Source organism: Diorhabda carinulata, chromosome X (genome assembly GCF_026250575.1).
Source record: "Diorhabda carinulata isolate Delta chromosome X, icDioCari1.1, whole genome shotgun sequence".
In the NCBI taxonomy this organism is placed as follows: Eukaryota; Metazoa; Arthropoda; class Insecta; order Coleoptera; family Chrysomelidae; genus Diorhabda; species Diorhabda carinulata.
The window spans coordinates 34069514-34089309 of NC_079472.1; the positions used below are offsets into that span (position 1 = coordinate 34069514).

The window sequence follows — 19796 nt, forward strand, 5'->3', positions numbered from 1 at the left end:
CTTTTTGTTTAAAGGTCTGTATCCTGACAATCTAATACCTGAGTACGATCAGTCTGGAACTGAGTCTTTCTCTCTCGTTTTTTTTTATTTTGTATAAACCCTGTATATGTATTAATTTTTTTATTGATTATTTATAATTTGATTGTAACTACGGCTAGCTCTAAATTTTTAGTCGGTGACATAAGAGACTGAAATTGAATGAATCTGAATAAATATTATTAATATTACTAATTTTTAATCAGTTATTTTAATATGAAGAGTTACATATTTAACTTAATTATATAATTCTGATAACAATAAAAAAGATTTCTCAGTTAAATTTGATTGAGTGGGTAATTATTTAATCTAATTTTAGTTTTTTATATATTTCGCTCTTTTCATTGGTAATACTTTTAGCTTATAATTAATCCCACTTATATTATTTAGATTTGTGAATTCTCCGCCTCTCGTCCCATCCTACCAGCAAATAACACAGCTTAGGAACTAAACTACGAATTTAAACAAGAGCTTGACGAACAAAAAGAGAGTTCTCCCAACTTCCTTTCTTATTTATATGTACGTCTATTTTTCCCCAGTGTAACTATCTCATTCTTATAGAAACCATACATATTTAAACAAAGACAAATTTTTCAGTTTTTTCAGAAAATATAAGTATTTTTGATTGATTATGCCTCTCAATTGCATAATTAGTCTTTATTCTGATTTTTCATTAAATATATAATTTATAATTTTTATTGATTCATAATCTATGATCCTAGTAAATAATACAATCAACTTAACTATGTTTTTATAACCTAAATTCTCAATTTAACATATAGAATCCTTTTTATTTATATTTTTTTCACATTAAAAATTACTTTGTTCAATGAGCTCGTTTTGATTATTTGATTATGAACTAATTATTCTATACAAATTTTGTCACAATTCTGACAGCTGCTTGAAGATAAGAAAATACTAATTCTTGTTTTTAAGAATTTGAGAAGTATTACTATTATTTGAAAATAATCAATTTAAATAACTCCAAAAATTAGATACAATATAGAAAATTGAGTTAGTTAAACATATGTCGCACTTTTCGTTGCTTTCCCAGCTGTAATCTGTTATAACATGTGTGCAAATGTTTTAAGGATAATATATAGTATAACAATATGCAATTGTCCTTGAGAATAAATCACTTCGTATTATATGTATAAAAGTTGGGAATTGTGAAATCTCAAACTCCAAGAGAAGTTTCTACTAATAATGGAATTTTGCTACGCGTGCGAGTCATTTGCTACATAACATTAGCCAAATTCCTCATTCACACTTTGGAATTTTACTTGTAATTTCTTTGTTGAAATCCTAAGTTAGCGTTTGAAGTGTTTGCATACAACAATGGAATACATTATATATTCCGATGGTTTCATTTGGTGGTAAAAACAGTGGAAGCATCGTAAAAATGCATGTAATACACTTTTTAAACACATTGAAACCAACGGAGTGAGAGTGAATTTTCATCAGTGACAACTTGATTAGCATGATATTGATTTATTTTACGTGATATATGAATTTATTTCTCCAATTTCTTGATGTCACATTATATAAAATTAAAAATAACATAAGAACAGACTGGTATACAAAATCAACTTGGTCCTCAAGATATTTGAACTTTAATTTACGTCCTGAATTTAGATGCCTAGCTATTCAAAAAGCAAAAACTGCATTGAAAGAAAAGTAAAAACGGAACATCAAAACTTAAAACATTTTTCCTTATTATTTGTAAAAGGACTTTCAAAACTACTATCAAATTATTTTAATAAATATATTAGTACATAATACGTTATTTTTCACTAAACTAGAATCTAAAACATTAAAAAACTAAAGAAGTAATATTATATATCAAGTGCTTATGTCACTAATTGTGACTCTGTCTTCATAGGGCAGACCTCCCAATATTTATAAAATAGACTAAAATGTCATCAATACCATAAAAAACTAAAACTTCATTAACGAACCATGAAATATCAAAAAAGCATAAATTCGATTAGAGAGATTGAGAAATTCTTGGAACGGAGTGTAATACACGAAAAAGAGAATTTTTAGAAATGGTTCACATATTTTGATAAAGTCTGAAGTTAAGTCGAAACGTCAATTTTTCATCAATCTTTCAAAAATTTTAAGACGGAGAAGATCTAAAATCGAGAACATTTATACGGTCTTAGTTTTTTGAAATTGCTACACAAGTTTGTAATTATATTTCTGGTCTAACAATGGAATGAAAATGAATTGTCATGATTTAATTAAAGGTTAATTGCTTTGTGAAAGAATATTCGCATTAGACTTTTCCGTGTGTTTGAATAAATCTTCCACATTCAACACAAGTACATATATCTCTCGAATATATTTTGGCTTCCTCTGGCGTTGAAAATTCTTGATCCTCGTAGATTGTTTTTATTGTGTAGGAAAGAAGAAGTCAATTAGTGTTAAATCAGTGTTGTATGGTAAATGGTCTATGAACTTTATCTTTTAGAAGGTTGGTATAGATGTTATATGGTATTTTACATTATTTACGTGAATTTTCTTAATGTACCAGTTGATGCAAACCTTTTTTTGAGTATTAGCTCGATTATGCCGTGCAATTTAGTATCATATGGTAGCGAGCCTGATTTTCAAAGTTGCCCCAATCTCATATATGACGATCTTATTCATTCAGTTCAATATTTCAATCGATATTCTTAAACATAATTATTTATTGCGTTAAAGATTTCATTCTGGAGAAAATATCAGCTAGGTTTGAATCAAATATACCAATATTTCATAGCGTTTTGAAATGAAAATTCATTTATTGTGCGAAGTTTATTAATAAACAACATTTATGTTTAATATTTGCATGAAAGTTTTCACGGATTGATTCAATTGTTTCTAAGTACATTTTCCAACTAAATGTGAACAAAACCAACTGCACTCAAATGGTCAAATGTTGTGGTTGAGTTTATGTTCAACAATATAAAGTTTACACCGAAAATATCATTAATAGTCAGAAAGAATTAGTGTTTCTGGAAATATGAATAGAAACTCTCCTATATATTTACGAAACTATTATGAAAGGAGAATCTAACTAGGCAGATTTCACGCAAAGCAATTGTATAATGACTAAGAATTTCAATATGTAATATAAAAATTTTTGAATAAATTTCAAAAGTGGCAGTTTTTGATCAGAAACTATCTTGAGAAACTGCATAGACGGTAAACGAGTTTTCGTCTGTGGGGTGTACCAGTAGCGACTCGTGATAAAAAATTTCAGGTTTTTCACAACTTTTCAAACAAAACTTGCTTCTTAAAAGTTTTTGTCAAATTTTCATTAATATCGACTTCTGTACTAAGATAATGGATTGCTGCCATAGTTGACAGACAAGCAAAATGTGAATTATCAAACACTTCTAAGGTATTCCTCGTGATACATTTAGATTCAGTCGACGAAACCTGCCAGGCCTTCATCATGTCCTCAGAGACCAATGTTCCTTAAAAATCAATAAAGAATCTATAATTTTCAACAATATATAACTACTCGTATATTCAGAGACACATATTTATTATGCCTCTTTATATTTGTAAATTTGATGTTTTTCGCTTTCAAACTTATATATACTGTAGATCAGTTACCCCTTTTTCCCTCCAAAATCCATTTCCACAAAAGAGTAAACAGGAAAAATTATTGAATAAATTTTTTTTAATAACAAATCAGATACTTTTTGACATCAATTTCTATATAGTTTTTTATACATGGGAAATTAAAGTAAATGTGCTATCCAGAATTATTCCCCGATACCTCGTTACATTTATAATGTATGTTATCGAAAGAGCACGTAGAGCACGTTCGTGTATCTCAGAGGATTAATAACACTGCAACAGTTTAAATCGTAAGATAGGTGGAGTATTTAACTGATAGACTTCACTGAGCGCTGACATTTTTATGAAAATATTACAAAGCGACTGCAGGGTATTAGTCATTTTTTTTTGGATAAGTGATAGAAAATGTTTTAGTTTATATATTATTATCAAAAGTATAAAATTATTATTTTTTAATTCTTAATTAATTGAGAGCTTTCAAGCGCTTAGGCACTAGCCCCTGGAATGTATACAGATTTTTATTAACGCTACATTAACATAAATAATTTATTCATTTCTATTGAAAAGTTGAAACAAAATTAGGTTTTTTCCCAATACTTTTATATCGGATTATGTTTTATTTCAACTCCCTACTTTCATATATTAATGTATGTAAGATGAAAAAATTGCACGAAAATGTACTTACAGCGTCGTTGTGGTTCCAGAAAATGAAGGCCGGCGGCTCGGGACTATGTCTAACGACGCAGGTGAGGTTGATAGTGCTCCCCCGATCAATGAATAGCTCAGGCCCGCCCACGATTTCTGTATCAGGTTCTGAAATATTAACAATCGTACAAAATTAGTTTCAGGATAGTTTAAATAGTAGGTTAAAATTCGTGGAAAAACTGAAAAATCTTTTCAACAATAATAATATGTCTCCAATATACTATTTAGTAGTAGTTCTGCTATTATTAAATATAACATACAATCCCATACAATTCCAATCAAAGGAGTGGAGTCTCGATCAGAATGTTAATACTTTAACTTTATTCACAACAGGTGGCAGCTACGTTTGCTTAAGTTCCGGATTCTTATTGAAATTAATCAATTTATCTAGGAAAAGAAGAAGCATCGCATCATATCCTTGAATTGCTCGTTAAATATCGATGTAGTTGATTCAACAATATATTTTTCATTTTCAATATTCTGTCCAATTATTTGCATCCCCGCTGGCTAAATCCAGATACATAGGAAGCAATTTAATTTGAAAGTCGTAGAACAATTCAAGTTTGCTCGTATTTAAGTATTTTTATTCTATTTTGAACAGATTTTCAGTAATTTGATCAATTAATACACTCTTTAGACGTAAATAATGAAATTAACTGATTCTGTTTGAGAATAAAACTGAATGATGAGGTTGTCTCAATTCTCAATTTATATCCTTTCCACATCTCAGTATCATGAATAAAATTCAAGTTCTTTCGAGCTCATTAAAAATACCCGCTATAGTTCTAGATTAATTTATAGTCCTTAGGGGCATTACGAGATACAATTCAAATTAGCGTCCACATATGACACGTGTTTTGGGGTTTGACATTAATATGCTTTTTAATTGCTGTGTTGTAAAACCTAATAGTCGAAGAAACAAGCCATTTTATTCGGTCATTTGAGTAAAAACACCGCACACTCTAAATTTCAACTACTTTGTTTCTCATTATTAATAACATCAAGCTTTTTTGATTATTGCCATAAATATAATTAAATTTAATATAATGAAATGAGAATAAAATCAAAAGCAAAATTAGTCTTGTCAAAATCAAATTATGAAAATACATTTTCAAATTCTGCTTGGATGCTAATGAAATGAAAATAAGTCTCATTTACCTGGTATTATTTTTCAAAGTAAAACAACAAAACAATCCAGGAGAAAAAGTTGAAGAGTAAAAATAATTATTCATATTTTTTGTCGGCAGAAATCTGCTATACAACGTTGAAAAATATCCTTGCTTTAATTTTCTTTAATTATAATATTCATAATCAGCATGCAACATTTCAGCTACAATATCAAAATGTAATTTGTAGCATTACTAACCTTTCAAGGATAAACTGTTTGAATTATGTCCTGATATGTAATTAGCTAAGAAATCTAGAAAGCAATACTGCAATTATTCATCTATTCAACATGATTCTACAATTGTGTGCTAGCTTCTGGAACAACTTTCGACGTTTTGCAGTTGATGAAAACATTTGCTACCGTCAACTTCAAGTTATTCTATGACAAGTTACTTACAGTATCGGAAACTTGATTGATGTTATCGATGGGAACTATTTTTTGTCTTTGTTATACAAAAATCTAGATTATTGTACTACAATAATGCAAATATTCCTGATATCCTCTTTCAATGCAGCTATCTGACCAAAATTTGCGTTGTTATCTCTAAATTACAAGAAGTTGTCATTTCCAGTGGAAAAAATCTTGGACAATCCTTACGTTCATTCTATTCATTATCTATTTTCCAGAACCTCATTCACATAAATATCAATTATCTCACTATTTTTAATGAGATTTTGATAAAGTCCATAACAGGAAATTCTTTCACTTTTATTCAGGAAATATGACTTGAGTGGCTGAAGCATTTGTAACAATCTTTATATGGCTGATATGTATTTCTTTGAAATTAATGTATTATTCTGAGCGGCAAAGAGTCGACTCGCGTGCGCTTAGCCTCTCTAGAAGATTGCTCGTTTGTGAGATGTAAAAAGTCAGACAAGCCAGACACGCAATCAAAAAGCGTAACTATGTCCGGCTTCATCCAGACATCTGGAAACGCTACTTACAACCAATATATTTTTACCGAAAAGGTCAATATTTTCCATGAGCAATGAATGAAAAATCCGTGTATTCCCCAAGCATTGTTTTACAACCAGAAAAAGACCATTAAGGTAAAGTATTATGACCACTTTTCTCCTGGAAAATAAATCATCATAGACGCGGGCATAAAAGAGGCAGTATGCTAAATGCTGAGAACGTCCAGGAGAGAAGCTTGCGCCAGTAAAAAGGAAATCGTTATGAAAAATCGCAACATTTAATAGATTTATCTGTTTACACCTATTTTCCATAGAAATTTGGAAAAGAAAAATGAGTGGCGCGTCTTCCTAGAATGGAACAAAGTCAAAAACGAATTGATGAGCTGTCTAAGTGAAAAAAAAATACTTTTTGTATTGGTTCGTGATTATGAATGGAATCTGGATGCATTAATACATATCTGGGCCAAAATGATAATCATTTGAGTGAATTGGATCTGGTTAAAGTCATCAGAAACCAGCAAAAATAACTGGCAAGCTAAAGATCTATATATTTCGTCAATTTCTTATCTCTTAGTGCGTTTATATATGTTTTTATTTCTAAATCGTCTTGATTTTAGGTCTCTCCTGTTTTAGAATTATTTTTCTTCATAATTTTTGAAAAACAGTTAAAAATTTGCTAAAATATTTTGATAAAGACTGAAAGTGGTCGAAACCACACACACTAAATTTTTATCTGTCTTTTTTTATCCAAAAATTATCAAAAACAACTAATTTAAAAATAGTAGAGACGTAAAAGACGATTTAGAAACATAAAGATCTCTATATTTGGAGATTCCCTTGGCATATTGTTTTGGATATCCGTCCCATATGGAAGGGAAATCATTTTATTACATAAGCCGATAAAAACTATGGTCGAATTCAATGAATTGGATTTGCATCCGCGTCCACCGTTTTCGTCAGACATGGCCTCAAGCAACTTTTGGCTCAAGCTTACAGATTTAGACGAAAAAAGTATCAATTATAGTATCATTATTGTGAGTTCTTCAGCACTGAAACCTTACTTCCAGCATTTTGAGATGTTTTTCATAATGAAGATTTGGCTTTTTATATAAACTGCAATTTTTTAAAACAAGATAATTTTGATATTAATAAGTTAAATACCAAATTACACTTGATTCACTTAAAGCTTCTTCCTTCTACTTTTGTGATAAATTTTTTGTAGTCCAATTTTTTTGTTATATGATTTAATATCTCTATGACCAATTTCAGCACTAATATTCATGAAAAAGTGATAACGTACAAAATTCCCATTTCTCTGGATTTCCCAGCGGTATTATCAATGTTTTTTATGTCCAAAAGTAACGAAGTTATAAGCCTTAGAATTTTGGTGTCTTCCTAACATTTACGAATTTTATGGCAGAGTTTTACATAAAAACGTTTCATATTATTGGCCTACTAAATGAAACTATATTGTAACTCATGTCCTATGTGGAGAGTTATAATTCAACATGTAAACTCATAATGACAATTTGATGTTCATTCACTTTAATGTTTACTACTTGAAAATACTACCTTGCGTTTAGAAACCTTAAATTTCGTCTTGCTTGAAATTCTCAGAAGATATTAAAACCATTACAAAATACTTCGTTCCTGGAAATAACGAGAAAGTTACAGCCCAATGAACTCCCATTATAGGCGCATAAATTAAAAATCAGGCTGTCAACACATAACATATAACGATTTAGTTTATAGCCTACAACGTTCCATAAAATTTACAGCAGCTATAAATATTCGTATAATTGACATTCAAGGTGATACGCTTCTAACCATTTTTAACTGCAAAATGTACTTGAATCGACATAAAACTAATTAGCATTCTCCAAAGTCGGACTTTTCGTATTGTGGATTTCAAACTATCCATCTCACAATTAACTCAAGTTATTAGCAATTGTATACAATCATATATTACGTACTATGTGAGAAAAATCTCAAACAGTTCGATTTTTGTTCTAAGATTGACAATTTACAGTATGAAAATATTATCCCTCTCGAACACCGCCTCTGAATTATAAGCACCACTCGAAAATTATAAATAAGAAAGGTTGTCTTTTCAGCAATATAAAGTTTTTCTAAATTTAGTGCAATTTTAACTGAAAAATACAAATTTTTGATAGATTTTTAAACGCGAGAATTGATGTTTTGGAAAAAAATTATTTGAAGTTACCATTCCAGGTGTTGAATTCAATATTTTATTGCTCTTAGAGACTATAGAACCTGCTACATAATTAAATTTCCTTGGTTTAAACGTCTGCATCGTAAATATTATATTTTGAATTCCTATTTTCCCTCATTACTCCATTTCCTGAGGGTATAATTAAAATACTATATTTAGGAAGTGCTATTGTTTTGTCACTGACTCTAATTATAATTATACAGTTGGGTACAATACGATAAACATCTAAATTTCAGATAAAATCTCTTAATTCAACCACGTACTTCAGTTAACATTGCTGTAAATATTAATCTCAGTACCCACTAGAAGTACATGAAGTATAGAGTATTTAATCCATCGAAACTCATTATTTTCTTCATAAATTTTATGGTATTTTACGTTATTATATACATCCGTCATTATAAAAAGGTATCAATAGAATTATAAAATGAATAAAAAGAAAATAGATTATCTTTTCCATTCGAGAGTAACGAAGAAATAAGATGTTTTTATTTTACCCAGTCATAATCCTATTTTTAATAGCCTTTTACATAAAAATTGCCTTCTTTCTCATCAAAATAGGCATTTACGTGTGAAATAACGTCCTCGTCTGATGAAAATTTCTTTCTTGTAAGTGGAAGTTCACAGAAAGAAACAAGAAAATGTCGCTGGAGAGGTGTAACAAGATGTCTTCGTCTTCTAGATATGTTGAGTGGAAAATCCTTCTCTTCTAAGTCATTATATTTTTCATAGTTTAAGTTTATTACAATTTGAGAGTGTAACTTTTCTTTTTAAATATCATGAGTTGAACATGTTGTCAACCTTGTAAAAAAAGTTTTTTAATATTTTCTAAATAAAAGTTTTCGAGCTACAAGTCATGAAAACATAAACATATAATTCCAAATTTCTAATTCAAATAAAAGACAATCCTTCTAATATCAATTATTCTCCCAAATACAACAGTTCTTTTTTGGAGCAGGTTCGACAACTGCAGGATTCATGTACAGTCATGAATTAATTTAAAAAAATATTGACTTATTTTGCTTAAATCGTTTCAACGCTTGTGCAAATATATTTCTTTACGCTCGTAAAATATCATCTTCAAACATGAAATATCATCCTCATAGTCTATGGGGTACTAATCAAATTCCGAATCCGAATTTCTATATGAATCTGGATTTACTTGTAAGAACATTCTCTATGACTGTACAAGCTACCATTTATCAATTTCGCTATAAAGGCGCTATATGAATATTCTCAACACCGAACGTTGCCTTGAAGTGCCATAAACTTCACCTTCATGTGTCTACGAAATTTAATATTTGAAGTTCGGTATAAAAATTAATCAATTAACCGTTCCATTAGCTCACCTCTGTAGTTTCAAAGGATGTCGTTTGATTATCAGTGTTTCCCGATAATTGATTTACCCAAACAATAAAAATCAATTTACACTCGACAAATTGTTTCCATATTCCATCAATTTATTTTTCTGTGTTTAGTGTAAACAATGGGACAAAAGATTCTTAGATATATTTTTACTTTGATATGAAAAGACAATGTCTGGGCAATATAATTCAATAAATGCAATCAAAGTTTAATTAAATTCCTTAATTTTTCAAGACAGTTATATATAAATATAAGCTTCAATTATAATAATTCATTTATACACTTTTTAATCAATTAACTTCGTATCCACCACTAATCTTCAATATTTTTAGGAATTATTTAATTATTTTTCTGCCACAAGAAGTTGACGAAAGCTGGTTTATTATCACAGCTAATACTATTTTATATTGATTACAGCTCTAAATAACTCCATGTATATTTAAACGCACCATTCACACCAAGCGCTGATCCAGGCGTGGTCATGGGAGTCATGGGGTCTGTCCCCCCCTAAACCCTAATTAATGAACTTGGTTTTTTGTTTTTCACAAAAAGGCGTAAGTAGGGTTATGTGAAAGTACGAATTATTTTACACCGTGGAAAAATACCCCCAAATATTTCGAATATCAAAACATTACCTAATAAAACAAAAAGAAATGCTCAGGAAATTCAAGACGAAGAAATAGAAGAATCTGACATAAACGAAGCGGTAGTCGGTCTAGGGCTCTATGGGTAAACGACTTAGGAGTTGGTCTAGTCTAAAGAATCAAATGTCTAGTAAACTAGTAAACTTAATAATCGACTCACCCGAAGAGTCGGTCGGTTTTCGGGATAGACAAGGAAGTTGAGCTAGCGAGGGAAAGCAAGAAGAGATCTTTTGGAATCGTACGAAAGAGCGCTCTTTTAGATGAATGATTCGAAAGAATCGATTTTCGATTCACTTGCCCACCTTTGGCCCCCCACTACGGGACTTAGTCTCACCTCGGCATTCCAGATCCTACTCTAGAGTTGTTATATTTTGTATGTAAAATGCCATGCCTTTGGGGGAAGACTCGTTTTAATACCAATGACCCCCCTTTTATCAAGACACTTTATCCGCCTTTGATTCACACAAATTATCAAATCAACGGATTCTTCTTTTTACCAAACCGCTTTCTTTTTCCTAAAGAATCAGTAACTGTCTTATTAAATGGGTTTAATATTAGAATTGGTTTTCTTTTATGCATTGTTATAACAGTACCTCCTTCGTTTATTATATGATCCAACAACAAAATTGTATCTACTCTAGCCCGTGTTATTTTAAGTTAAGTTTCACTTGAATGGTCTTATTATTGAGGTAACACTTCCGCTAATTGGAGTTGATATGTCTTCTCTATGTTGTTTGGATCTTACCTTAGTTACTTCTAGCGAATTAGCTTACAAATTTGGTGATCCACCTTGTTTTGCGCAGTTGATAGCATGCTGTAATTCTGTGAATAAATATTTTGTACATTTGCCATTATCTTCTTTGAAACCATATAATATCTTTACATACTTCTACTATGAGTAGAGTCCCTCAAAGAGGATATTATGTGGCTTCTAAAATATGTTAACTCCTCTTCTTTATTAATTTACAGGGTAATTTGGGAAATTGACCATAAATTTTAATTGGCTGGTTTTATGAATTTTTCATTATGAAGTACATTACGATCAAGCATTCAACTGGTACTAAACAAACTCACAAATTCTAGCACAGGATTTGGGAAAATCAATTTTGGGATTAGTATTAAATATTGCATTCTGTATAATGTTTTTTTAATACAACTAATGATTTCATTAATCAGCAGTGAAAACTACATATACGAGAAAGTTCAAACATTGAACAACCATCATGAGGCCTCACCAATTAAGGTATTAATTCACACAAATAATATAAATTTTAAGTATTTTGTTGGCCTCCATCTGTGAATAGTATTCATGTACAGCAATGGTCGATGATTCCATCTATCAACAAAATTCAAATCGATGGATTTCATTCCTAGGATGTGGTCGCTGAACCATTTAATTATGATGTTATTTTTTTGTGAGACTCTATTTACTTTTCTTTGGGTAACATTGAGCTCTCGACTTTTTCATCTAATTCTTATTGTAGAGTTCGTGGGAGTTTGAGGATCTATTTTAACAGCAGCACTACCATTACCGTTACAGAACCCATAAACAAAAATGAGGTCGGCATATTCTATGTCGAAGGGGTATAAAATATCAAGAATCGTCAAACGTTCAACTTCTAAAACTTTTTATATTTGCTCGCATTTCCATTTGGTACTGTAGAGACAATGAATTATCATGATATAATTCTAATTACATACCAACAACATTTATTAACACATACATGAGGTTTGACTTCCAATTAATTTAATTTATTATTTATCAAAAATTATTCCTCAATGCGATTTGTGTCTGAAAAGATAATAGAAAGACACACTAAATATATAGTTGAATTTATACATACATATAGATTGTGTTGTGAAGCTCTCCATTGTTCAAGCTTTGTATCTGGTTATATTATTTCAATTTCAAATAATTTCCATGTTAAATATGAGCGATGCAATATAAACATTAACATCAAGTTAAAATTATTCTCACATTAATGAAGTTGAGGTTCAGAACCAGAAATAAGTTCTGATAAGACTAATATATGAAACTTTGTACTTACCAATAACGGTAAGATGGATGAAATGCGATAAATGCGGCGTAGATGAGACTTGGCATTCATATACACCGGAATCTCTATGTTGAGGATACTTGATTTGAAGCGTCCAATCTTCAGAATGGGGCTGATGGATGGCCCTGAATCTCTGATCGCTTGTATATGTATATCGACCGACTGTGAGGAGATGCACGTCTCTATGTCTCACCCACGACACCTGCGGAGACATCTGCAAGTAACATTTCGTTCTGTTGCCTAATGAAACAAGCAAGTGATGGAGAGCGAAGCTGTAAGTGATTGATTATAGCATGCTGTGATTTGTTTGAAATAGTTTTTCATAGTTTCGATTAAATTTTGATGAATTTGTCGAAAAAAAAAACCAGAAATTTATTTTTCCTACGACCGTGCGTTTTAACCCATTTTCGCGCACGCATTTTAGTTTTGAAAGTGTCACTTTCCCGCACTAGCGCACTATGCAAATTTTGACTTTATTAGATAGTTTTTCACTTCTGAGATTATAACTATTGTTATTACAGGTAAATAAATATTTACAAAATAGTCCATCAAATAAAAATTAAACCTTTTCTAGTTTTTTGTAGCATTTTTAATTTTTTGAAAATATAACCATGTAATTGTTACTAGAACGTCAAAGTTGTTCAAAACGTCATAGAAGTGTCCGAATAAGTGCAATCTTCTAAATTAAACAACATTAAACCAAAACCGATACAATAATATTAATGGATTTATCCGACGAAGAACTTCCCGAAGCCATTTTGAAGGCTGCAAATGAAACTAATTCCGAGCTGTTACCTGCCAAATGACTTAAAACCGTTGCCGTCATCGTCATCTTTATGCGACCTGCAACCGATGCCATACTCATCGACGTCATCTACCCTCCAGTTGAAACCAAATAACTCCACTGGACCGGCAATTTTTACTAGTCTACAGAATACAACAAATTGTGTTTTCAATATTAATATTTATAATAATCAGTAGTTTTTAGTTAAAGTTTTGTATATTATTATGTTTGTTGGAATAAAATAATTTTAGAAAAATGGGTTGGTATACTTTTTTGTATATACGGTCGTAAAAAAAATAATGTTCCTAACTCATGCGTAAAGTGTCTCTTCCGCACTTGACCGCTTGCCCGAACGACGCGGGACAACTGCAGTCGCGTGCGGAAAAGTTTCACTTTCCGCACGTGTTAGGAAAATAACTATTTTCCATGAAGATTAGAACGTTGGACAATTTATTTCTGTTGATAGGTAAAAAAATGTCACTTTTTATGGAGAAATTACTTGGGGAAAATCACGTAAGCAGAAGTAGATATCCAATTATAGGATATTCTATTATTCAATGAAATTACACTTCCTTTATATCGAAAGTAAAATTATTAAATAAGCATAGCATGAATGTCACGTTTCTTAAACTAATCAGTGATATGTATATGAGTTTCACCAACAACCTTATTGATACATTTTCTATTATGATATGCATAAAACAGGCGGCGTTCCATTACTCCTGCTGAACGAATGGTTATGTACATTCGGAAAAATTTAACATATTTTTCAACTACAAATCTGTTGTTTATATCATTCTTTATTTCCTTGAGATTCACATTTAATAACATTACTGAATTCAATATCATCTAATTTCATCTGGCTGATTTCATCAATTCGATTAGCTACTGCAATCCCAAATAAAACAACAACCTTGGCCATTAAGCAAACTTCATAGAGGGCATTATTTGAAAGATCACTAATTTGTGTTGCTTTATTGGGCTTGTAACCTTTTCCATTTTGTTCCAGAAATGTAATTAGTTTGAAATATTTTGGAATGTCTACATTATTATAGGATAGTAACTTACTGAATAATTCGAAAACACTGTTGATAGCTTTTGTTGTTGGACCATTTCGAAAAATGACCCAATAACATCTTTCATTCCATGAATCCTGAACACGCAGTTTCGTAAATTTTTCGCGATAGCTAGCAATAATTTTTTCGACGTTACTTTGGCTACTTCTACTAATTCCGGTGGAGTCAAAGAAAACTCGAAATCAAATATTTTTCACTTTATAGTATCAACAATAGCTTTTAAACAACCACCAAGTTCACAATTTTGCTATTTGCTATAATTCCAACATAGCCTACACATTTCAAAACTCAAATTTCCCATATGATTTCTCATTATTTAATCATCGCTTTTCTTATCACAGAAAATACTAGATTTTAGTTTTCGGTTTTTTGTATCTCGATTCGCAGCTCACTCTCTAACTAAAATGTAGTAATTTTTTCCCTTGTCTATTAAAAAACTATTACGTTTTCTTTTAATAATTGAATCAATCTATTTATCAACATTTCTCCGATGGAGTTCATGGTTTCTATTGAAAAACTTGAATTTATATTTGTGAGGTTATGGTTCACCATTCCCTCTAATCAATCCAAGGTCTGTCTTGATAAAATAAGAATTTGTAAAGACAAGAGAAACAGCTTCAATAGGATGTAAAATATCAGTGAATTATCAAAGCGAGTTTAAAAATATTTTATTTTGATAGCGACAGTGAATTGTATAGTTGAAATAAGCAGTTTGGTATGAAGCTGTTCTTGCTTATAATTGTGTCTCATATTTACAAAATGAATTGTTAGAAGTTTATAGATACAATTTTTCATATTTACTTTGTGGATTGATACCCAAGTAATGGCGTTATAAGACTCAATTTTTGACAAATAGAGTCATTTGATTAAACATTCATTATAATTCCAGGACAACCCAAATTGCGAATGTTTCGAAACAATGTTCATTGTGAGATGTACAGACTAAGACAATGTTTCTTGCAGATCTTGTCGTTCGTTTTCGTCCTTTTAATGCTGCTCCAACAGTCATGATTGAACATGCCATTGAACAATTCAGTACTATTTTTAACTCTCTGGTGTTCTAATCACTTTTCCTCTATTCCAGTCTGTCGACAAATCTTAGCTGTTTCATTCTCCTTCTCAATTTTGAGGAGATTTGTTCACTCTCACAATAGCATTTCAATGGATAATGTCTGAGTATGTCTTGGACACAGAATGTGTGGAAAATGTTCCCACAGAAGAACAGAAGAATTATATTTATACCGTCTCTAGTGAGCACTAGATGATATTTTGCAAAATGTTGTTCTAATAATCATACAAATATGAATAAGGGGTATCATCTAACGTCATTTTCCAGCCATACTGGATGTCCAGTAAAGCAAATCAAACACATTAGTATCTTTGAAAACTTAAAATACTGTGCCATATCAGTAACAATTTTTCAGATGAAATATCCTATATTTTATTGCATACTAGCTGACCCGACCGACTTCGTCCTGTCAAAAAGATTTGTAATGTGGCAGTTTTTGTGCCTACGTATTTTAAAAAATTCTCCTGAACAGAACCGTCACCCTGGTGATAGGGCGTTGTGAATAAAAAATAATTAAATAAAACATATATAAGGATTTAAAAGTAAGTAATCGCTTTATTGTTAATCATGTGAATCATAAATAATAATTATTATTATCATTGTAGTGCTTTGTGGTATACGATGTTTTTTGTTTGATTACCTGGCGCATAGATAAACAAATCTGATGGTTTTCCAACACGGGAACAGGCAACATACAATTGACCATGTGAGAAACATGGGTTTTCTAGATTAATACCACAAACACTTAATGATTGCCCCTGGGACTTGTTTATAGTCATAGCAAAAGCAAGCCGCACTGGAAACTGTAGTCGTTTAAACTCAAATGGCACATCAGTCGGAATCATTGGGATGCGCGGTATGAGAACATCTTCTCCTTTATACTTTCCTTTGAGTATAGTTGCTTCTATCACATTGTTTAGTAATTTTTTTATCGCTAACCGTGTACCGTTGCAAAGACGCGGTTGGTTGATATTTCGCAACATTATAACCACCGATCCGACCTTTAATTGAAGATTGTGAGGTGGCAATCCTGGCAAATCCAGGGAGTTTAAAAATTCCGGTGGATAGTTGACTACATCATCTTGATTAGTAGCCGAATCAACTGATTTATATATCCTCAATTCGCCTGTAATTTGTTCTTGAATTTTGAAATTTAATTCATTTACATCTATGTTTTTTGTAGCCAGTATAGCTCGTTCGCTCAACCAATCATGGTTTCTGTAATTTTGAGAAACATCTGGAAACACCTTCTGAATAAGTTCATCTTTTGATTGAGTTAACTGACAAAAACTTTGAGGAAAGTTAATGCAGCCAGTCAACATGTCTATAGGTAATTTGCCATTACCAATGTCAATGAGTTGTTTAGAGAATATGTTTCCAGATTGGTCATTTTGGAACTCGACACGCATATTCTTGCTTAAATGAAGTACTTTGACATGTTTCCACAAATTGGAGGACTTTAGACATGCATTGAGTTCATCAGCTGGCGTTGATCGTGGAATCACTGGCAATGTTTGACGAAAATCTCCTGCTAATAAAATCATTGCACCACCAAATCGGTTATTATTGCTCCGTAGATCTTTTAAGGTTCTGTCTAAAGCCTCCAAAGATTTTTTATGTGCCATCGTGCATTCATCCCAAACAATCAATTTACATTGCTGCAAAACCTTTGCCATTGCAGAGTTCTTCGAAACGTTACAGGTTGGAGTTTTATTGCTTTGCATATTTAATGGCAATTTTAGTGCTGAATGGGCTGTTCGACCACCTTCAAGCAAAGTTGCTGCGATTCCCGACGAAGCGAGTGCAAGTGCAATTTTATTTTGTGAGCGAATTGTTGCTAATATTAATGAAATCAAAAAAGTTTTTCCTGTACCACCAGGTGCATCTAAGAAGTAAATTCCTCCAGTTTCATCATTTGTTACAAAATATCATCACACATATAATCTTTGTACTTGATCCACAAATCAATTGGGTTTGATGGGAAGCATGTAGATATGATTATAGAAAACAATGTTCGTATTTGATGAGCGTGTGATGATATTACAGCATCATTGAGAGTTTGATCCCAATGAGCGTCATTTTCAAGTAATTGCAAACGTTGACAGGCTTCTCTGTAGGATCCACACAATTCACCATCAACAGTTCGTAACTGTTGGAATGATGTTGCGCCACGTACATTGACTAATAGCAGTCGTAAATAAAAACATTCATCATTGCTTGGATGTACTGAATAAATCCGGCCAATCGCATCGGTGGAATATACATCTGTATATCCTGGAACTGGTTTTCCTTGTTTCCGTCGTATAAATCTCCTTGAGGATTGATTCCAGGTATAATATTTTGGCATTTCAGAATATAGCAATGTTTGTGCGAAATCATCGTTTTGGCATGTCTCAAAAAAACTGGTTAATGTAGTAGATGGTGGCTGAGCAGCTCTTTGTACTGCGTTCTGTGTTGTAAAATACAATCTTTGTCCATTTTCTAAATGCACAGCTAAGTGAACAACAGAAGGGTGTCTCTCATGAATAGGAAAAGAAAATATTCCCCAAACTGCTTCATTACTACTGACATAGCGGCCCATTTGGTATTGGGTAACTTCATCATTGGAATTCTCTGCACCAATTCCAATCACAGCCATATCACTCCCTTTGGTTACATATTTGCAAATGTATTTAATTGATTTCACTGAATGGCAAGATTCAACGTTGATGTGTGCTTTGAATGTCTTTGATAAAATGGGTGAATATGGAACAATCCAACGATTATCTATTTCAATATCTTGTTGATTTAATTTGACAATTGTTGATTTTCCATTGTCTGCTGTCGACCTGCGACGATACAATGGATAACCGTCATTACCAGTAATTGTTTCCGATATTAATGTCCGTGGATATCGTTTTGAACATTTACCATCCATCATACACGGTGAATTTTGATTAAGAGTTCCACAGGGACCATGTATCATGTGTTTGATAACTACCTCATGTAATCCAGGATCTACTTGTACATCAGGGACTTCAGCTGATATCACTGCATCAACTTCATTTGGCCTTATCTTTTCAACCAACCAAATCAAAATGTGTGCATGTGGCAATCCTCGTTTCTGCCACTCCACAGAATACATCCAGCAGCGTGTCTCACCAAACACATTATGTTTTACGATGAAATCCATTAATGATTTCAACTTTTGTCTAAAGACTCTGGCTGTAATATCATGACGATCAATGGGTGATTGCCCAGAGAATAACTCCTGCTTGATTTCTATCCATTGCGGATTGCATGTAAATGTGATGAACAAATCTGCTGTACCATAATGACGAACATACGACATGGCATCTTGAGCATATTCGTGCATATGCCGAGGGCTTCCGATGTATGTTGCTGGAAGAATAGTCATCCGACCGACATTCTGTGCATTTCCATCAGTATTAATCGCATCTCGAAGGTGAATATACTCTTCAGATCGGAGTTTGGTTTGATTCAACCTGATGAATGTTAATCTCTCCGTTTCAATTTTAACATACATGTCAACAACATATTTGTGATATAATCGCCGACATTTCAATATGTGATTATCTTCATTTTCCCGAATCATTAGGCGGTATGAATAATAGTTCATTGAACTGACTTTTTTGTTGCTTTCAGAACCTGTAAATAGATTTTGTTTTAATAACATTCAAATATAAAATTAAAATACATAATATAATGACTGAAATATTATCGCCATAGCTAAACTAATATTTTAGTTACCTGTAATGGGATTTATCATTTTTGTTGAGAAATCGTAGCCATCTTCACCTTGCCAAAATATAATGGGATATTGCAGTGCATCATATGAGCGGTGTGTTTCCTTTATACGTTGTAATTGATCATTCCGACGATGTAAAACAATATCACGGGATTCCAAGTTTTCTCCAACTACAACGATAGCAACTTCATCAATAGTTGGTGCATTAAAAAGTCTTGTATGTTGACCTGCAGGTGTTTTATCAGCTCTGATTACAATTTTGTGATTATCGGATAGCATCAGATCCAGGGCAGTTTTAAACAATATAATCAATTGATTGTGTTGATGAAATAAAGTTTGTAATTGTTCTATAATAGACCTCTTTACTAAATTGTTATGTGCACAACGCAGATCAATTTCTTGTGGTGAATTGCCCATAAAATAA

At 31.8% G+C, this 19796-nt stretch overlaps 1 protein-coding gene across 2 annotated transcripts in view; it reads right to left on the reverse strand.

Annotated features, from left to right (window-relative positions):
* The window catches only part of LOC130901269 (lachesin-like), a 389818-nt gene that overhangs the window by 33201 nt on the left and 336821 nt on the right, over positions 1-19796 (reverse strand). Inside the window, exons 3-4 of one of the 2 annotated variants that reach the window (XM_057812492.1) lie at positions 12687-12897; positions 4295-4422 (exon numbers count right to left, since the gene is read on the reverse strand). In XM_057812492.1, coding sequence (XP_057668475.1) covers positions 4295-4422; positions 12687-12897 — 339 coding nt within the window. Of the gene's footprint in view, positions 1-4294; positions 4423-12686; positions 12910-19796 lie in introns of both variants that reach the window. The other variant, XM_057812491.1, reaches the window with a different exon arrangement.